Source organism: Bactrocera neohumeralis, chromosome 6, assembly GCF_024586455.1.
Source record: "Bactrocera neohumeralis isolate Rockhampton chromosome 6, APGP_CSIRO_Bneo_wtdbg2-racon-allhic-juicebox.fasta_v2, whole genome shotgun sequence".
NCBI classification, from domain to species: domain Eukaryota; kingdom Metazoa; phylum Arthropoda; class Insecta; order Diptera; family Tephritidae; genus Bactrocera; species Bactrocera neohumeralis.
Window position 1 is genome coordinate 39,123,434 of NC_065923.1, and position 19,460 is coordinate 39,142,893.

The window sequence follows — 19,460 nt, forward strand, 5'->3', positions numbered from 1 at the left end:
ACATTTATTTTTCGAATATTATCTCTTTCAAATGTTGGCCGCGGCTACGTCTCAGATGGTATGTCCGTTGAGTCTAATTTTCGATGACTCTATCGAGCGTTTCGCCAAATCGTGAAATTATCTGCTCACCGAAGTGTTCTCTCAATAAATTCATTGATTGATGCGATGTGTGGCATGTGGCGCCATCTTCTTGAAATGAAATGTCTCTGAGATTACGAGCTTCAATTTCAGGCATCAAATAATCGGTTATCATGGAGCGATAACAATCGCCATTGACGGTTACGTTCTCACCGGCATTATTTACCTCTTTCTTTAACTCGTTGGTTTTCAAGGAACCAAAATTTCGTACATTCAAATGATATATTCCAATTCTCTGACATCAAACTAATTTGTGGTTCAGATAAGTTGTCAACGAGGTCATCCAACCCGTAGACTGTTTCAACGGGGTCGGACCTTATGGAGACGGGTGTCAAATGTGTAGGGTTAGCTGAGCATGTAAAGAGGTGGTTAGAGTCATACGGTAACTCGTTGCATGCTGGACATATGTTTTATATGCCGTGGTCGATTCTGGATAAGTGGGAGTTTAACCTGCTACAGTATTCAGAACGAAGCTGCCAAGGGTCACTCTCGATTGTCGCGGCAACTCGAGCTCATCGTCTGCAATGGGTGGTAGTTTGACTCCAATTACGCCATTTACTGAAAGGCAGTCGCTGGACGTGTTTATGGCTCCACTGTGAATCGCGCTCAATGCATGTCTGAAGTTAGTTGCGTACTAAGTCTGATAAGCATATTGTCTTATGTCGTCGACGTAGTTGAGAAAGGACGTCTTGTTGCTCCAAGTAGACGGTTCCGCTTCAAGCGGGATGATTTACTTATATGACAACACTACAGCAGAAACTGCTTGGAGAGGACTTCATTATGCTCCTTAACTGGGAGCATACGGGGCTCACTGTGCAGATGTTCGACAGGAAACATCAAGCGGTGCCCTGTTATAGTCCGGAGTGCAGTGTTCAGACATATTTGAAGCATATTGGTGCGGCATAGTTAAAGGCCAGCCGGCCGATTGCCTTGTATGTTGCCAACAACGTTTCTTTGTGTTTTCCTCATGTGCTGCTGGCTACTAAGGATTTGTTGCGGCTCTCTACTTTGGCAGTAAATGCGTGTTAGGAGTGAAGGAGCACAGACTGTTGAGTGTCACACCTAAAATCTTAGGGTTATTGACAGTCGGAATTTTAACGCCATCAACGACAATATTAAGGTCAAGTGTGTACTCTTTCGTTCAGCTTGTGAATATGATCGCTGTGGATTTAGTGCGGGAATGTGTTAGGTTCCGTGCAGTGAGGAAGCGAGAAAGATCGAGGAGAGAGCCGTTTACTTTCATTCAATTCAATGGCTGCCTCTGTTTACTATAAGAAAAACGATTAAATTAAAGAATTTATTACGGAGAAAATTATTTTTGGCAGTATTTCAAATTAATTTGGTAACAAAGCAAAGTAAATGAAGATTTTGCGTCTTCTAGTTTAGCATTAGTTAGACTTTAAATGTATTTTATTTGTGTAAATTGAATTATATAATTTATTTATATGTATTTTTTCTTCCCTTACAGAGACATCAATATTTACCGTTGAGGGAGTGCACTTGTTTCCTGAACCGAACCGACAAAACAAATGAAAATTAAAGCAGGTCCTTTCGGTGGATGGTGTACGTTTCTATTGTTAGCAGCAACAGCCATAAATATTGTAATTCTACTTTTTTACTGCAAACTTAATTTTTTGTGCAACACTATTTTCAACAATAACACACATTTCTTTATTATTAATTTTAGTTCTAATGCAAAAACAAAAAAGTTACAACAACTACACATGATTAATTAAGACAAACAAAAAATAGTTAAATAGCTGAGTAAATTGTGTGAGAACACACGAAACCACAACGTACTAAGTAAAAGAACTAAAGTGACTATGTAAAACATGAAACCAACAACAACAACAACAACAAGATAAATATAACACACACACACTCAAACACAACTATGTAGCAATGTATATACTTACTTACTTACATAAAATATGAAAATAAAATTTAGAAAAAAAGAACACGGAAAGAAAAACTTGAAAATATCACTTAGCAACTTAAACGATTCAATTATAGTAATAAAAGTGAAAAATAAACAACAAATAACTGAAAACTTAGAAGCATAGCACTAAATATATTTTTAACATTTTAATAGAATTTGACAGTAAATATCAAAAACACGGCAAAAATAGTTAAAATTCTTAGGTCCAAACATACAAAAAAAAAAAAAAAATTATTGAAAAAATAAGTGAAGCGAAAAGCCACAACAAAAACAAGTACTAACGAACAAATGTGAAATTTAAGCGAAAAAATGTTTTAAAAGTATTAAGCAGAAACCGTAAAGCAGTGTCAAATTTTGGAATACAAACAAAAGTAAAATAAAATAGAAATTGTAGTAGAATTTGTCAGAATTACAAAAACCACAAAAATCAATAGTTCTAAGCTAAACAGTAGGCAAACAGACACACTAAACTAAATTCAACTCAAAACCACAAAAACTAATTAACATGATTTACATTTACATATATATAAAAAGAGCGAAAAACTATAAAATTACATAATATTATTTTCTTAGACTACGAAATATACACATGTACATTTTTCTTGAATCGAACACGTGCCTCTAGGTCCTCAGGTCCTCGGTAAGCACCTTCCCCTGCACGTAACGTTTGCTTGCTTTGGCTGCAGCAAAGCCACACTGCAACCATATGCAGCACATATTTACACACAATATTATTGATGTAGAAGGGGAGCGAGTTTAGGCAAGGGTCTTGGTGTTGCCACCAAGTACCGTTAAGAGTCGATAAACCAAATTCAACACCAACTTTTGACATTTGTTAAAGCGTAAACGCATAAAGTGAAAATCGAAACAAAATTTATACATATTGTTGTAGTAGTTATTAGCTGGCAATTCGTAGTTGAAACATTAAATAGCAAAAAACACATTCGAAATCTTTTTAAAACCAACATATGACACTAAAACTAGATATTTTGCGGGCTTACATGCAAGCGACTAGTAGCAGGTGCGTACGCTTGGCAACTAGTTGCGGAGGGAAATTTGGCTATTCAATAAGAATAAGATAATGGCAACGGTAAATTGAAAAACCTCAGCGTTTTAAGTAATACTTAGTGCTGAAAAATTTCAAGTTTTCAAATTTCCAAATCTAAAACTGCAAACTCTAGCGAAGCCTTAGCAAATTAAAAAAAAAAAAATTAAATAACAATTTGCCTTTTGACTTCAATAGCGGTGCATGTAAGCCCCCCAGTAGAGTCATCGATTTGTAAATATGCATATCTAACTTAAACAACCAGCAATCGAGTAGATGAATTTCAAAAAAAAAAACTCCAAATTTCTAGAAAACACGAACACAAACAACGTTACGAAATTCTTGTTTAATTTTCTCGATATAGAGCAATTGCTTCGAACGCATTTTTAGCAGCTTAAGGCGAAATACTCACAATCTTTTTAATCGAAAATTGCTTTAATTGAAATCATTCAGCATTTCGCAAACCAACTTGCCCAATTAACACTTTCTAAAATTAGGCGTTTAAATTATCATGCAAAAACTGCAGTTTTCAATGGTTTTGATTTTAATTTTGGTTTTCAGGTTTTGTCTTCCTACTTAAAAAGTTTTGTTTTATTTAATATAAAATATTATAAAAATAAATTAATTGATATTTGAATATAAATAACTACATTACAGTTATGTATGTATGTATATGAATAATTATGTTTGCCAATTAACTATAATTTAGTTTTTAATTTGATCATACTGTAAATAAATATATATAATATGACCTTTGTTCTTTTAATTGTATTTGGTTTATTTTTATCACGCATGAAAAATTCAATGAAAATGCCATTGTGGGCAAAAAATAGTAAGACTTTTTAATTTTAATTAAATTCGCGCGAATACCCATTCATCGAAATATATTTTTTTGGGTTGGTATGGCTGTAAGTGACATCTGTGTTAAATGTCATGTCAAAATAATCATTAGGGTTTAGTATACGCTTGTCCTTCTGAAGTACATAAAGCGCATTCTGCGATTTTCGATTTTTTCAACAAAGAATTTTCATTTAATTTTGTGTGCGGAATCATGTATCTGGTGCGAAAACATTTAGAATGTTGGAAAAGGTCTTCAGTGATAATTACCTGTCACCAGCAAGTCTTTTTGATTGGTACAAATTATTCAAAGAAGGGTCGAGAACGGCGACGAACCACGGCCAGAACGGCAACTGAAGATCAACACATCAATAAAATAAAGGAATTAGTGCTTGAGAAACGACAATTAACAGTCAGAGAACTTACTGGCATCGTTTTGTATCTAAAGGATCAGTGAAAACCATTTTGAAATATCAATTGGGCTGAAGAAAAGTGAAACGACGATTAGTTCCAAAATCACTAAATTTTTCGAAAAACAGCGTCGCATTAACCTCTGTGAAACAATGCTTTCCGACCATCAGAATGTCTTGAAATGAATTATTACTAGCGATGAGTCTTGGATCTATGCTTACTACCTGGAAACAGACGATCAATCGGCCAAATATCATGGCCAAAGCCGAAAAAATCATCTCAAAGCTCGTCGAAAATCAAAGTTATGTTGACATTTTTCTTCGATTATCGAGGTGTGGTGCACTCCGAATTCCTTTCGACCGGCCAAACTGTCAACAAGGAAGTCTAATGTAGTGGTATTCGTCGTTAGCACAAAGCTATTTGAAAAAGAGGCCAGAATCATGGGCCGACACCCTTAGTTTTTGCACAACCATAATGCACCGTCGCATACTGAATTGATTATTTCATAATTAAGTTTTCAGCCAATATCGTGCCGCAACCATATCCGCTTGATTTAGCTCCGTGTGACTTCTGGCTATTTAGCAAACTCAAACGAGCGCTTCGGGGAAATCGTTTTGAGTCAATTGAAGACATTAAACGTGAATCGCCACGCGCATTGAAAGCTATGCCGGAAATTCATTTTAACAACTCTTTCGAGGAAATTTAAAAACATTGGCACAAGTGTACTGGGATTTCTTTGAGGGGACGACATTGATTTTGAAGAACAAATCCAGAAAATTAAAGTTGTGAACAAAGTCTTACTATTTTTTGCTCATAGTAGTAAATCTAGTATACCAATAATTACTTAAACATTTTCGACGAATTCTCCAGTGAATTACTCTATGGCAGACTGTCTACACAAGCAAATGAAAATACAGTGCGTTCAAAAGTAACGTTTTCTTTTTCCAAAGTGTAGATAGTTTTTTTTGGGGAAAATGAATAGGAAAATAGAAATGCATTCTTTTAAAATAGGATAATAAACGGTTATTCAATACTTGCTCCAATCTCCCGCCATAACCTGACATCTTTGATGGTAACTTCCAACAACATTTTTCGCATATTCCACAGAAGGCGGTATCCGGGTTTGTTGGAGTAACCGAATTATATGTTTCGTTGACGTCAAACGTTTTCTTTATATTTTGGCTTTCATTGAAGCCCAAATATTCTCTATTCGAGTGGTGAATGTGATGACCTATCTGAAGTAGTATCTAACGCAATGGAAACAACATATGGTTATCTCCTATGTTTCGTATCATTGCCTTATTGCAGCATCTAATCATGGTTCATTATATTTCAGCTGATTTCAGTAAACCCTTTCATACAATTTTACCATTTTAACGTCCTTCAGGGTTTCTATAAAGCACCTCAAAACCGCAAATCCATGAGCAGAGAAGCATCTTAAACATACACCTTTTGGGGCTGTTTAACACTACTTCGAATAAATGTTTTGTCCTTTTTTAGACAAACACGTTTCAAGACGTTTAACGATATACTAATCACGGTTTGTGTTTACCTGCGCCTAATAACTAGTTATGCCAAGTTTTGGTCAGTTTTGTCAATTCGGCCTTAAGATAAATATCTGGTAGCGCTCAAGGTAGTTAACGTATAACTTAACCGATACTTGGTTTGCAGGGCTGGCGATAAAACTCCCTATGAACTATATTCAACACTCAGTGATTCCGAATTGCAAAACGTTAAAAAAAGATGGCTTCAATTCAAAAGCAATTCGTAGCGACCGTTTCTAAGCTCACTTTTGGTGCCTAAAATCACATTTCAGTTTAGTTTAAAGGTCATGAACGAATTTTCTTGAAAGGAACACATAAATCACACTTTAGCGGTTACGTCTTGTTGCAAACATTCACACATTCATACAAGCTATTGTTTTACTCAAAAACATATATAGATGCTAATACGAAAATTATCAGACAATTATTTTTTAACCACACAACAACAATATAAGCAACACCAATTGTAGTAGACATATTTGCATAGCATTAAACTTGCCGTAAATTCTATTAGAGCCATTTTAATTTGGTTTTACAAACAACTTTATTGAAATATTTCAAAAAACTCAAGAGCAACCTGCGATAACTGAACCTTTAAGAAAACGTGTACGAAGACGAATTGTCGAAACGCGAATTATCATCGACGATTTTGTATATGTATATGTACGTACGAAAACAAAATATATGTATATAGCAATTACAAGCATGTACATACATACATATGTATTAAGGTACAGTAAGTGTGTTTATACCGGAATTATATTGAAAATCTTACAAATAGGAAGGGAATAGCTGAAGTAAAATAAATATTTTCCCACTAGTGCAATAAGAACAATTCTCCAATGGTATTTATTAGACTTACAAACATACATAGATACATTAAAAATAAGCAGCTAAGTGAGTGTTTTTTGATAACCGTACCAATAATTACAAAGATACCATTACCATAGTTATATAGTACATACCATACACACACGTATACCCATAACAACCCAAGAAATGTAAAATTGGTGGCATAGACATTTTATATAATGAATTTATATTTTATTTACGTGCCTACATACCTACAGATTAACTAAAATCCATACATCAATTCACGAAACATTTGTAGCAAACTGAAAAACAGGAAACCACCAATCGAAATTAAGATAATGAAAACTCAAACACTTTGCGGTAGTGCAATTTATGAAATACACAAAAAAATAACTACAAAACTACCTACAAATATTGCGAGTAATAAATTTCATAATTAGCGCACTGGCATCAAGTAAACTGTGAAGAACTGTCCAAAGGAAGTAAAAAGTTTAAAGGCACTTTATATAAAAAGAACAAATTGTATCTGGATATGTAGAGACGAGAATAGACAATGAATTACGTGTATAAAAAGTAGTATATATACATACTTAAGTACTTGAAAATGTATCAAAACGAAGAGAACTCAAATCAAAATGGCAAATACAACAACTGTAATGGAATAATACAAAGGCAAATGTTGCTTAAAGCAACAACAATAAGGGTAATCAAATCAGTGTGAAGTAATTTATAACTACGTACGTAATTGGGAGGAAAGGATAGTAAATATTGGGCCATAGACATACAAATATACTACAGACATACCAAACATTCATAAAATGAGAAAATCTATATGTAATTTCATAATCATTTGTGTTAAGCAAATAGCTTCCGGATTTGAATAACTTAAGGAAATCGTTTTTGTGGTCCCCAACTTTTTTAAAGAAAAAACACAAAATCTTCAGCTTTAATGGAGAATGTTTATTATCATTCGAAAGAATATTCTTTGACATTTATTTCTTAAAAATTATCTGTTTCAAATGTTGGCCGCGGCTATGTCTCAGGTGATCCATCCGTTGAGTCCAATTTTCGATGACTCGTTCGAGCATTTCGACTGGTAACTGGTAAATGACAAGCGTGGCGTTTTGCTTTAATGTCGAAATCAAAGCGAGATTGTCTGCATAGACTGTACACTCTACATATTCCCACAGGAACAAGTCTAACGGTGTGATATCACACGATCTTAATAGCCAATCGACTGGGCCAAAACCTGCTGTTATCTGCTCACCGAAATGTTCTCTCAATAAATACATTGATATGGGAAGTGGCGCTGTCTTGTTGAAGCCAAATGTCACCGAGATCACGAGCTTCAGTTTCAGGTACCAAATAGTCGGTTGTCATGGCACGATAATGGTCGCCATTGACGGTCACATGGCTTCATTTTTGAAGAAATATGGATCGATGATTCTAACGGCTTACAAATCACACCAAACCTTTATTATTTGAAATGGCAGCTCTTGAACCTCTTCAGGTTGTCGTCCCAAATGCGGGAATTTGCCTTGTTTACATACCCATTGAGCCAGAAATGGGCCTCATCGCTGAACAAAATTTGGTTCGAAAACGAATCTTCTTGGAACTTTTCAAGAGCCCATAGAGAGAAGCAAAGTCGCTTGGTAAGGACGGCTTCAGTTCTTGCATAATATGCATGCCTTCAATTTAAGATCTCGACGTAAAATGCGCCACGTCGTTCCATACGTCAGTCCGAGTTGCTGCGAACGGCGCCTAAACGAGTCTCCACTCTCAGCTACGGCTGCTATATTTCCTTCACTGCGTGCTGGACTTGGTCTATTCGGTCGAATATTATCTAATAACGAATGCTGGGTTTCAAGATGGGTGATTTTGTTGCGTGTTCCTAATAAAATCTTAAAACAGTAAGCGAAAATTGTTTATGACGTCATTAGAATAACCTTAAGTTTTTTTCGAATATTCCAATATGTTTTTTTTGCTATAATTATATACTTTTTTGCTCTCTGTATATGGTATATGTAGTACACATCGAACTGACTGAAATATTTGTTTATTGTTAAGAGGAAAATAGTTCAGCACTTAATTTTAACGCTTTCATACAGTTCAGGTAAATACTAGTTCTGTATAAACAAAAGTTCTGAAAGCAAGATAATGCAAGATTTTCAGTTTTTGCGCTAAAGTTAAGCAAAGTGTATGCGGCATACACGCAACTGAAAGGAAAATTTGTTTATTAACATTACCAATTGTTTATTCGCACAGCAAGTCCAACATTGTTCTTCCTCTAAATAAATAAAGATTCTTCAAAGCGCTCTACATTATGTTACTTTGGCAGTCGAGTGGCTCCAACAGATATGAATACAATCATATGCATAAATACATATACAATACGTGTCGGTGTATGTATGCATTTGACTATTGATAGACGTGTGCAAAAACATTATCGGCTCGGTGGGGCTTACTAGTATGAAAGAAAATTAAGGTAAATCATGTGAAAACTCATTCCAACATATACACATACAAACATACAATTTTTGTTTAAGAAAAAATTCATGTTTAATTTGGATTACTTGAATAAATTTTGCACGCGCTTCAGAAATTAAGAAACACACATATGAATGTGTTAACACATACATAAACACATTCATACATAAGTCGTTACATATACAAATATTCGTACAGAATATATAGTACGATAGCTATACTTATGTATTGAAAATTAACGCACTTTGCACTTTCCCATCCCGGAGTTACGTCCATAGTTTTAAGTAAAGCAATAAACGATCGCAAGCGATATTTTAATATTTTTCCATTGATGAATTTTGCATTGTAATTTCGTTTGCGCTTCATGCGTTTTTAACGAAAAAATAATAATAGAAATTAATTGAGGCGTGAGTGTTTTAAATTATAGGCTATAAATAAAAAAGTGTGTTAAAAGAAAATTGTGAGATTGATTGGCATAGATCACAGCTTCCCTGCATTATTGTACACATACATACATACATCTTCTGTTATTTATGTAATTTTCTACTGCATGGCCGTACTTTGCTTATTGCTTTTGCAGAAATTTCAAAAAAAAAATAAAATCTTTGCAGCATGATCTTTCATAGACTGCGTCCGATTTGTGCGATATTTTTTAATTTTTAATCTTTTATTTATTTCCTTTCTTTTAATGCTTCGAAATTTCGACTATTTGGTTTATAGCTCAGCTACGTTATCCAGCATCTCTTTTGCGACCACAACTCCACGTCGTTTTTGCAAAATATTCAGGTATTTACACCCAAAACGTATTGAGGCGATCCATAAGAGATGTTGAGATCCACTGCTATCTTTCTTATGTCAACAATGTTTCTTTCAAGCAATGTTTTCTTTATTTTTGGAAGTTATTTTCATTAACAGCGCTGAATGGACGCCTCACATGAGACAAGTTTTCGGACCGACTGATTTCAAGAACTTCATTGAATGCTTTGGGCCACATAACTACTTGAGTTTGTTATAAAATATGGGTCCTTCACGTAGAAATTTCATTTTTAGTGCTTTTGAAACACTATTATTTATTGTCTAAAACATTTTTTGAGTCTACTATATATATTCTTCATTTTTAATCATAGTTTTGCCATCTTTCTGGCAAGAGATTGACTCCACGCTCATACAATTTTTGATCTTTGCAGTCCAAAAACTAGTCCAAGTGATTTTTGGCGTACTGATTTGAGGTGACGATTCTCCTATCTAAAAACGGTTGCGGAGATCGAAACAATTAATAGTCTAAAGGTGCAAAGTCTGGAAATATGGTGGATACGGACGCCCATTTAACTCAAGCTGTAAAAATTTTGGGCGAGTTATGAAATTTGTTGAGATCTCGCATTTTTCTCGTCGGACACTACATTTTTCTATATGTCTATACTCCTTTTCTGTTTGAGTGCATCACGTCCAGCTGATCACAACAGACTTTAGAGAGATTTATCGTGATATTGTCGGGGAAAAGCTCTAAATAAATAATTGGTTTTGTAAGAACATGAGGAACCCATATGTCAGGCTTGGAAACTAATCCTAGACCTTTCATGTTCTTGTGAACAGTCGCGTTGGACAAATTTATCTTTCTGTAATCATTCGAGTTGTTATTCGCTCATCATCATTGCATCGATCAACGATTTTGTTTAATTCCCATCGGCTTGAAGATGTCCCTTCCAGGATGTGGTGCATCCTCAAAATCGAAATTTCCAGAATTAAATTTTGCAAACCAATTTCGGTATTGGCTTTCAGTAAACTCATCTTCTCCGTACATATTACAAATTTTTGTAATGTAAAAAAAAAACATTTACAATCAAGCATTAATATATCAGCTCTTTAAGAACATAACGGTTAAGTTTGAAGTTGTCTGGGAAAAAATTCCATAATATCAGCTGTTTTCATTAAACGAATCTACTTAGTGAATAACCCAATAGACTCCTCGAAGAGTTTTCGCAACATTTTCAACGATTCCATAGCCGTGATTCTATAGGAAGCAGAAACTGTTATCGATTCACTGTGGTCCATTTATGCGTAGGTTGCCTTTGCACGCGTAATGTTTTGCTGCAAGGCCTGAATCGAAGCGGGATTGTCCGCTTAGACTTAAGGCTTTACACAGGAAAAAGTCTAACGGTTTGATATCATATGATCTTGGTGGCCAATTCACCGTGTCCAAACGTTAAATTGTCTGCTCACTGAAGTGTTCTCTTAATAAGTCTCACCGGCATCATTTTTGAAGGAATATGGACCGATGTCTCCACCGGGCCACAAACCAAAACCAAACCATTATTTTTTCTGGATGAAATGGCCGCTCTTGAATCTCTTCAGGTTGCACTTCCTCCTAAATGAGGCAATTTTGCTTGTTTACATACCAATTGAGCTAGAAATGGACCTCATCGCTGAACTAAATGTGGCTCGAAAACGTCGAGCGAAGCGATGTCGCTTGGAAAGGTCGTGCGGCTTCATTTCTTGCACAAGCTTTATTTTTGTACAATTTAAGATTTCGACATGAAATGAGCCATGTCGTTCTACAAGTATGGACTAACAACATCATTATTGGTAAATCAGCCGTATAAGATGAGACATGCAAAGATTATAATGACTAATCAGTCGTAACAATTGTCAGTGAATCTCTTAAAACTCCACAGAGTGTTCTAATATGTTTGCATTTATCATTTATATACTCCAAGTAGTCGAAGAAACTCTGCAGAATACGTTAAATTTTTCAATTTCTTTTTATTTCTTTTCATTAACATTGTTTTTTGTTTTTTACTGAAGAAGCACGAAACAGTATATTGGCCTGCATATACATTTCGTACACAATAATAATCAACTAAATAAATATGTATATTGTATGTATATTGTATGTATGTATTATATACATACATACGAAAGTATATACATTAAGCAGATGCCTAAAAATCTTAAAAAAATGGACAAAAATCGAGGTATTGCTGTGCATGTTAAAAACGAAATGGCAAGCAAATGCAAAACTTTGAAAAACAGAAATCACGCCAAAATGGCATAAAAATACATACATACACGTTTGTATCTATATAACTTCACGAATTCGATTATATATTTACAACTGTTGCTGATAAATATCACAGCTACTAATTTCTATTATTGAACACACAACTCTTGCAACAATGAAGCTGGACCAAGCAAGCTTCGCGTACGTTGCAGACACGAGTGTTTTTGTTTTTCAAATTTTCTTTAAAATTTTTGTGAGCAACAGCTTACTTAGCATTGTAGATATACCATACTAATGTAAGCGAGTAATAATAACCACTAAGTACCGATAATTTCACAACTTAAACCGTACCTTTGTTAAAAACAATATTAAACTCTACTAAAGTATTGTAATTGTTTACGGCAGATAAATAATCTAATTTACAACAAATTATACGTAACACTTATTAGAGCAAATTACTGTATTACTAATTATTACTAATTTATTGATAGGAAAACGAAAAAAATATAAAAATAAAAAATCAACTTCTAGTGAGTAAGTGTGTTATTTGTAGAGAATCGAGTCGTTTTGTGAAAATGTGTGTGTAATGTGTGCGCTCGTATGTACAGTTAAAATATAAAAAGCTATAAATGTAGGGAGCATATTTTTAAAATTAGCATATACTAAATATAAACTAGCATAGTTAAAATGGAAAAAATGGCGACCAAATCAACAAACTACTACACACACGCTCTTATTCGTCTTACGAGATTAGCATATTCCAATAAAAAAGTGTTTTAATAGGGTTTTTCGCATAAGAAAGACACAGTTATACTCGTAAGTGCATACGTGGTTAGATTTATATTAAATTTACGAGCATGAATTTGTAGAGAATTTACTAAAACCAAAACACTTACACAAAACAATGTACAATAATTTGTAAAGATGATAAAGAACAAAAACAAAAACAAAAAAGAACAAAAAATTAAATTAAATTAAAGGAAAAAATCGTTTTTGAATGTTATTGAATATAAAGAAATTTTATTTATACACTTAAGTAAATAAAATTTAAATATACTTTATAAACTTTAAAGTACACATAAATAGCGGTTAATACAACAAACAAGTAAACTCAAGACAAGGAAAAATTCAACTCGAAAACGTGAAGAAAAAAACTTAAAATTATACGGTAATTATTGTAGCGTGAAATATGATCAAATCTTAGCAACGTAATAAGTAAATTACTATAATAATGGCAAAACTACTTGTGAGCGTTGTTGCGTCGACAGGCTGAAGAGCGAACTTAATTGCAAATCGTAGTAATATTGGATTTTAATGAAATTTGAAAAACAAAAAAAAAATAAAAAAGAAAACAAAGACAAAATACACACAAATTAAATAAATAAAAAGTTGTCGGAATGCAGTGTTTAATTTAAAATTGATATTTAAATAATTGTATCGAATGAGCCAGTAAATCGATATTTGAATAAAATAAATGAGAGAGTGGATGAAAATATTGACATAAAAGTGTGCGTTTTTTATTTTTCTTTGAATTTGTCGCTGTCTTCGATTCGCCATTTCTTAATTCACTACTGCTCCCTGCCCAAAATTATTACATGTAAAGAGTGATCTATTTCGAGGATCTTACGCGATTATAGCCGAGTTAACAACAGCGCGCCAATCGTTTCTTCTTTTCGCTACGTGGCGCCAATTGGATATTCCAAGCGAAGCCAGGTCCTTCCCACTTGGTCCTTCCAACGGAGTGGAGGTCTTCCTCTTCCTCTGCTTCCTCCGGCGGGTACTGCGTCGAATACTTTCAGAGCTGGAGTGTTTTCGTCCATCCGGACAACATGACCTAGCCAGCGTAGCCGCTGTCTTTTAATTCGCTGAACTATGTCGATGTCGTCATATATCTCGTACGTACATCGAATGCGGTATTCGTCGTGGCTAACGCGCAAAGGACCATAAATCTTTCGCAGAACTTTTCTCTCGAAAACTCGCAACGTCGACTCATCCGTTGTCGAGGTTCTTTACTTAAAAAAAAAAGACAGAAATTTCAAATATATTGGTGAATGTTTATTATCATTCGAAAATACATTTTTGGTATTTATTTTTTGAATATTATCTCTTTCAAATGTTGGTCGCGGCTACGTCTCAGATGCGCCAATGTTTGGTGACCCATTTCGACTGTTAACTTGCGAATGCCACCTGTGATGTTTTGCTCTAAGGCAAAAAGTCTAACGGTGTGATATAACATGATCTTGGTGACCAATGGATCGGCACTCAACGTGAAATTATCTGCTCACCAAAGTGTTCTCTCTATAAATCAAATTATTGATGCGATGTGTGGGAAGTGACGCTGTCTTGTTGCAACTAAATGTCGGTATCACTAACTTTAATTTCAGGCATCAAATAGTTGGTTATCATGAGACGAAAGCCGGTATCATTTTTGAAGAAATATGCACCTTCTTCAGGTTTTTATTCGTCTCAAATGCGGCAATTTTGCTTGTTTATATTACTATTGCTCCAGAAATAGGCCTCATCGCTGAACAAAATTTGGCTCTAAAATGCTTGGGAAGGTCGAACGACGCCACTTCTTGCACAAGCTGTATTTTGTGCTCCAAATCATTCCATATGTCAGTCCGAGTTGCTGCGAACGGCGGCGAGTCGACTCTTCACGGTCTTCTTGTAAAGTCTCAACTACGGCTGTTGTACTTTCTTCATTGCATTGAATGCTGGGTCTCAATAGGTGATGGTGTTGCGAATATTACGCTCAGTGGGCCGACTATGTTGATCGTAAGTTGATCGATGCTCGCGAAACACATTCTTTACAGAACGTGAATTTTCGTAATAAAGTTGAACGATTTGTAAACGTTGTTCAGGCGTAAGTTTTTCCATGATGTAATGCTTAACAATACTGAACAAAAAACGATAAATGAAGAGACAAATTTGTTGGTCAGCTAGGAAGTGTAGCCTTTTTCAGGGAGGTGACATTCACTTCAACAACCAAGCGGCAATACTAGTGCTAAGCTCGCTAACTGTGCGCTAGAAGCTTTTCAAGGCAGTGTTGGTACTCACTAGAAATAGCCTCAAGCTACATACTTCATCATCACACTCGTTTGGGTGAGACACTCTAGCCCTGCTCACATCGAAATGGGTCCTAGTTCGATCTACATTGGTGCCTCCCATTTACAGCAGAGCGCTGATGATCTTCTGAACGACATGCCTTTAACATAGGCGTAATAGTAGTTTTTACTGGACATAGTCCAATAAGTATTCACGTGCTAAGACTAAAACTCTTGACGGACGTAAATTGTCAATCTCCTCCATAGTCCAGCCTTTGTTTGGCTGAATTTGAAAAATATCGACTTACCTTCAGCGAACCAAAAGGAATAACCGAAACTGACATAAGCTGTCTCAATAAATTTGAAAAAGGCTCAAGGCAGTTGGAGTTTTAGTTAATACAACGGACCTGCGTTCTAATCTGTGACATTCCCGTTAAGATCGATGAAGTTTAATCTCAATTGGTCAATTATATGACCGGCGAAAAATTGAATAACGAGTTTGCTTGAAAATTTGTGTTTCCATTGGAACCACAGACACGGAATTAATATGAACACAAGTATCGGAAAAAGTTTAAGAAAATGTGCGACAACATCTCTACAAATCAACTCAACCATGTTGGTTAATGTTTTGGGTTTGACGCGTGTCGATGCTAAGCGTCTAGCTTAATTGTGACTACCTTTTCCACCCCCTGTGACTTTTCTCTGTTTTCGAAACAGACAAATGGAATTAGTATTACTAGTGTCAAAAATAATCACCAATAGACAGTTAATTGTTTTTTGCCATACAAGCAACTAATAGTTTTCAGCTTGCTGAAGTTCAAGCAGATATTTCATGGCGTCAAAAATTCTACCAGTTGCCATCCGACAAATTTGTGTCATAAATATACCAGCCACATAATAGTTAAAAATAAACACACACATATCTACTTGAACTATGGAGATCAAAAAGATTAACTAACTTCGTTTCTAATCGTTTTTTAATTGATATAATCTGATGTTTATTGACATGTTGGACTTCAGTGAAGAATTTCTGGTTATAAACTTGCTTGCCATTAAGCTGCAAATATGGGCAAAGTCTTAAAATACTTACAATCATTTATCTGGTGTTATAAAGTATGTCAACAAATCCTATATGATAAGAAAGCTTTTCGGATATATTATGAGCAAATTTAAGATATTCCTTTTGATATGTTATGACACATATGCATATTCGTTGGCACTTGGATGAATTTAGAATGTAACAGAAAAAAGAAATCATATAATATATACTTACGTCTTACATGTCTGGGGATTTGTATTTGTATCATGGCCTTCGACAGCACGACAAGGAACTGCTTCCATGCCGCTATGTCTGAATTTGGTATCCCCGCAGAGCTAATACGGCTGTGTAAGCCGACGTTGAGCAACACCTCTCTGAGTCGTTCGATACGAAGCGGGGTTTCAGTCAAAGAGACTCCTATTGTGTGACCTCTTCAATCTATTGCGGAAAAGCAACAGTGTTAAATAAAGAAGGTACTATCTTCTTAATGAATGTACAACTGTGGCGAATGCTGATGATATTGATATCTTTGACCTCAACAACCCCGCCGTTAGTTATGCTTTCTCTAGACTTATCCAGTCGAAGCGTTTGGGTCTGATTGTGAACGATAACAAGACCAAATAGTTATCTCTTGTCATCAAACAAACAGTCGTCGTACTCGTGACTTGGCTCCCAAGTCACTGTTGAAAGTCAGAGCTTCGAAGTCGTAGATAATTTTGTCTATCTTGGAACCAGCACTAACACCAACAACAACGTCAGCCTCGAAATCCAACGCAGAATAACTCTTGTTAACAGGTCCTACTTCTGACTGAGGAGGAAATTGAGAAGTAAAGCCTTCTCTCGTCGAACAAAGACCAACCTCTATAAGCAGTACTCGCCGGGAGAATCAAAGAAAGAGGAAGACTTCTACTTTGTTGGAAAGACCAGGTAAAGGAGAATAAGAATCAACGTAGTTATTTAATTAAATTTTATTGGATTAAAAAATACCATATTTAGCATTACCAAAGCCTGCCTCCCTTTTAAAAAATGAACTGCCCTGTGAATAAAAGAAATAATCCTGGTACCATACAGGTTTACCTGTACCTTTCGCCATTAAGTGTGATAGTTTTTTAGCCTACTCTGCCCACCAACCAGTCAGCTTTTCTATGTTTAAAGATTAATTAAGAGAGCGGATTGAATGTGGATTGTGAAGAATTTATTTTTTAATGAGATTTGCTTTATAAAAGTTTGAACAAATAACAGTAAAATAATTTGTGTATAAAATTATATTCCTAGTAAACATTGTTTCGTGGTGTAATTTTATTTCTTGTGCATCAGATTCTTACTCAGTGTATAATAAAAGCGGTTTATTGGGATTCAGCAGCATAGAGCGGTGATTAAATAAATAAATAATTAATGTAACATAATATTATATTTTCGTGGCATCCATTATGCAGTACTTACGTCATCGAATATTTACTACATATTTTAAACTTGGGTATTATTGATAATTCATATTTCATTTCCAGATCTTCTTCATCATTGAACAAAATTTAATATGTCCAATAAGTAGAAGAATAAGTTTTATGCTCTGTGCCCTTCAAAAATCATAAATATTTAAAGTTTTATCAAAATGCATGCATCGAATAAATATGTGCATACATAAATACGGAATTATTAGTAGTCAATCACAGCTGCGAAAGATCGACGTGCCACATTCCAAATACAGTGTCAACTCCCCAGACGCCAGATGGATGTAACGCAAGAGTTGAACTAAAAACAACAACCATGACCTAATGATTTGTTGCTAACGAGAAGCAAGAATACAGGTACATATGTATGTATATATTCAATACAAGAAATATATATAAAACTCCCTGCGTACTAAAAATAACAATAAAATACAATTTGTACTTAGTATGAACGTACATTATTTTTATATGTACGTATGCATATACTTATGTATGTAATAATGTAAATAAAAACATTTGTATTATTTACATTTACCCGAATCTTTAAAAAATTTGCTAGCAATAAACAACTGCAGATTTAATGATTCGAAAGGCTATTCTGATGTTATTCACCGAAATAAAAAGTGAGAGGTATTTTATATACTTAAGTATATATAGTATATACATACATACATATATAGTATGTACATATGTAGATTTTGTGTGTTTACACATAAAAAATATTATTTTAGTACATAAAATTTTAAGATTCCTCGTGAAATTTCTCTGAAATGTTAGGAGTCTAAAGAATACTTTGCGTATATTCGGGTTCATACTGATATACTTCGTTTTTTTGGAGACACGGTAAAGTACGTAGGTTACCTTTTATATTTCAGGATTCGAGAACAAAACCAAGTTTTAATGATTGAAAATAACTTTTTTGTTTTTCAAAATACTTTCCATTAAGATCTACTTACTTTTGCATGCGTTTGAAGTAATTCTAAAAACACTTTTGTCACTCTGATTGAGATATCTCCAAAACGCATCAACCGCCTCTTCAGGTGTCGAAAAACGTTGACGTTTTTACGAAGGGAATAAAAAGAAGTCATTCGGTGCCAAGGGCTATACGGAGGATGACTTATCAAATCGATGTATTGAGTTCTCAAAAATGTAAGGTTGCGATATGCTTTTTTAAAAAACAGTGTTTCTTGCACTGTTATCGTATTTTCTAAACATTTCTCTGGACCAATCGACACGAGTCTTGGTTTGATCTATTGACAAATTGTGTGAGATCCAACGTGAACAAGTTTTTTTCCCACAAATGCCCATAGTTGTCTCAATCTCACGATAGGTCACATGACGATTTTGCAATATCAGTTTGCGCACAGCATCAATAGTTTCGAGAGTAAAAACTGATTTTGGATGACATTCACGAAATTTGTCTTGGAGTGTTCTACGATTGAAGTCACCATAATATCGACAAACACTGGTCCTTGATGAAGCTTCATTAAAAATATTGAATTAGTTTCATCTACATATGCACTCTTGATGAGTTAATCCACGTTGAAAGTTGTACAAAATAAGCCCTCGAAAATGTTTGCGATTTAATTCCATTTTTTTGGCCGAGATGAATATTTTAAGTTACTGTAATCAACACAAATAGCGCTCATGTGTCAAAACGTTCTACGATAAAGTTGTGAGTTTTCAGATTGCAACTAATGTGATTGTGCTAGTG

At 34.7% G+C, this 19,460-nt stretch overlaps 1 protein-coding gene across 2 annotated transcripts in view; it reads left to right on the top strand.

Annotated features, from left to right (window-relative positions):
* The window catches only part of LOC126761944 (cyclin-dependent kinase 14), a 379,465-nt gene extending 365,890 nt beyond the window's left edge, over positions 1-13,575 (top strand). For both annotated transcript variants that reach the window (XM_050478379.1, XM_050478380.1), the window contains one exon: positions 1,607-13,575. In XM_050478379.1, the coding sequence (XP_050334336.1) occupies positions 1,607-1,671 (65 nt within the window). In that variant the 3' untranslated portion in view covers positions 1,672-13,575. The remainder of the gene's footprint in view (positions 1-1,606) is intronic.
* Positions 13,576-19,460: the final 5,885 nt, after the last annotated feature.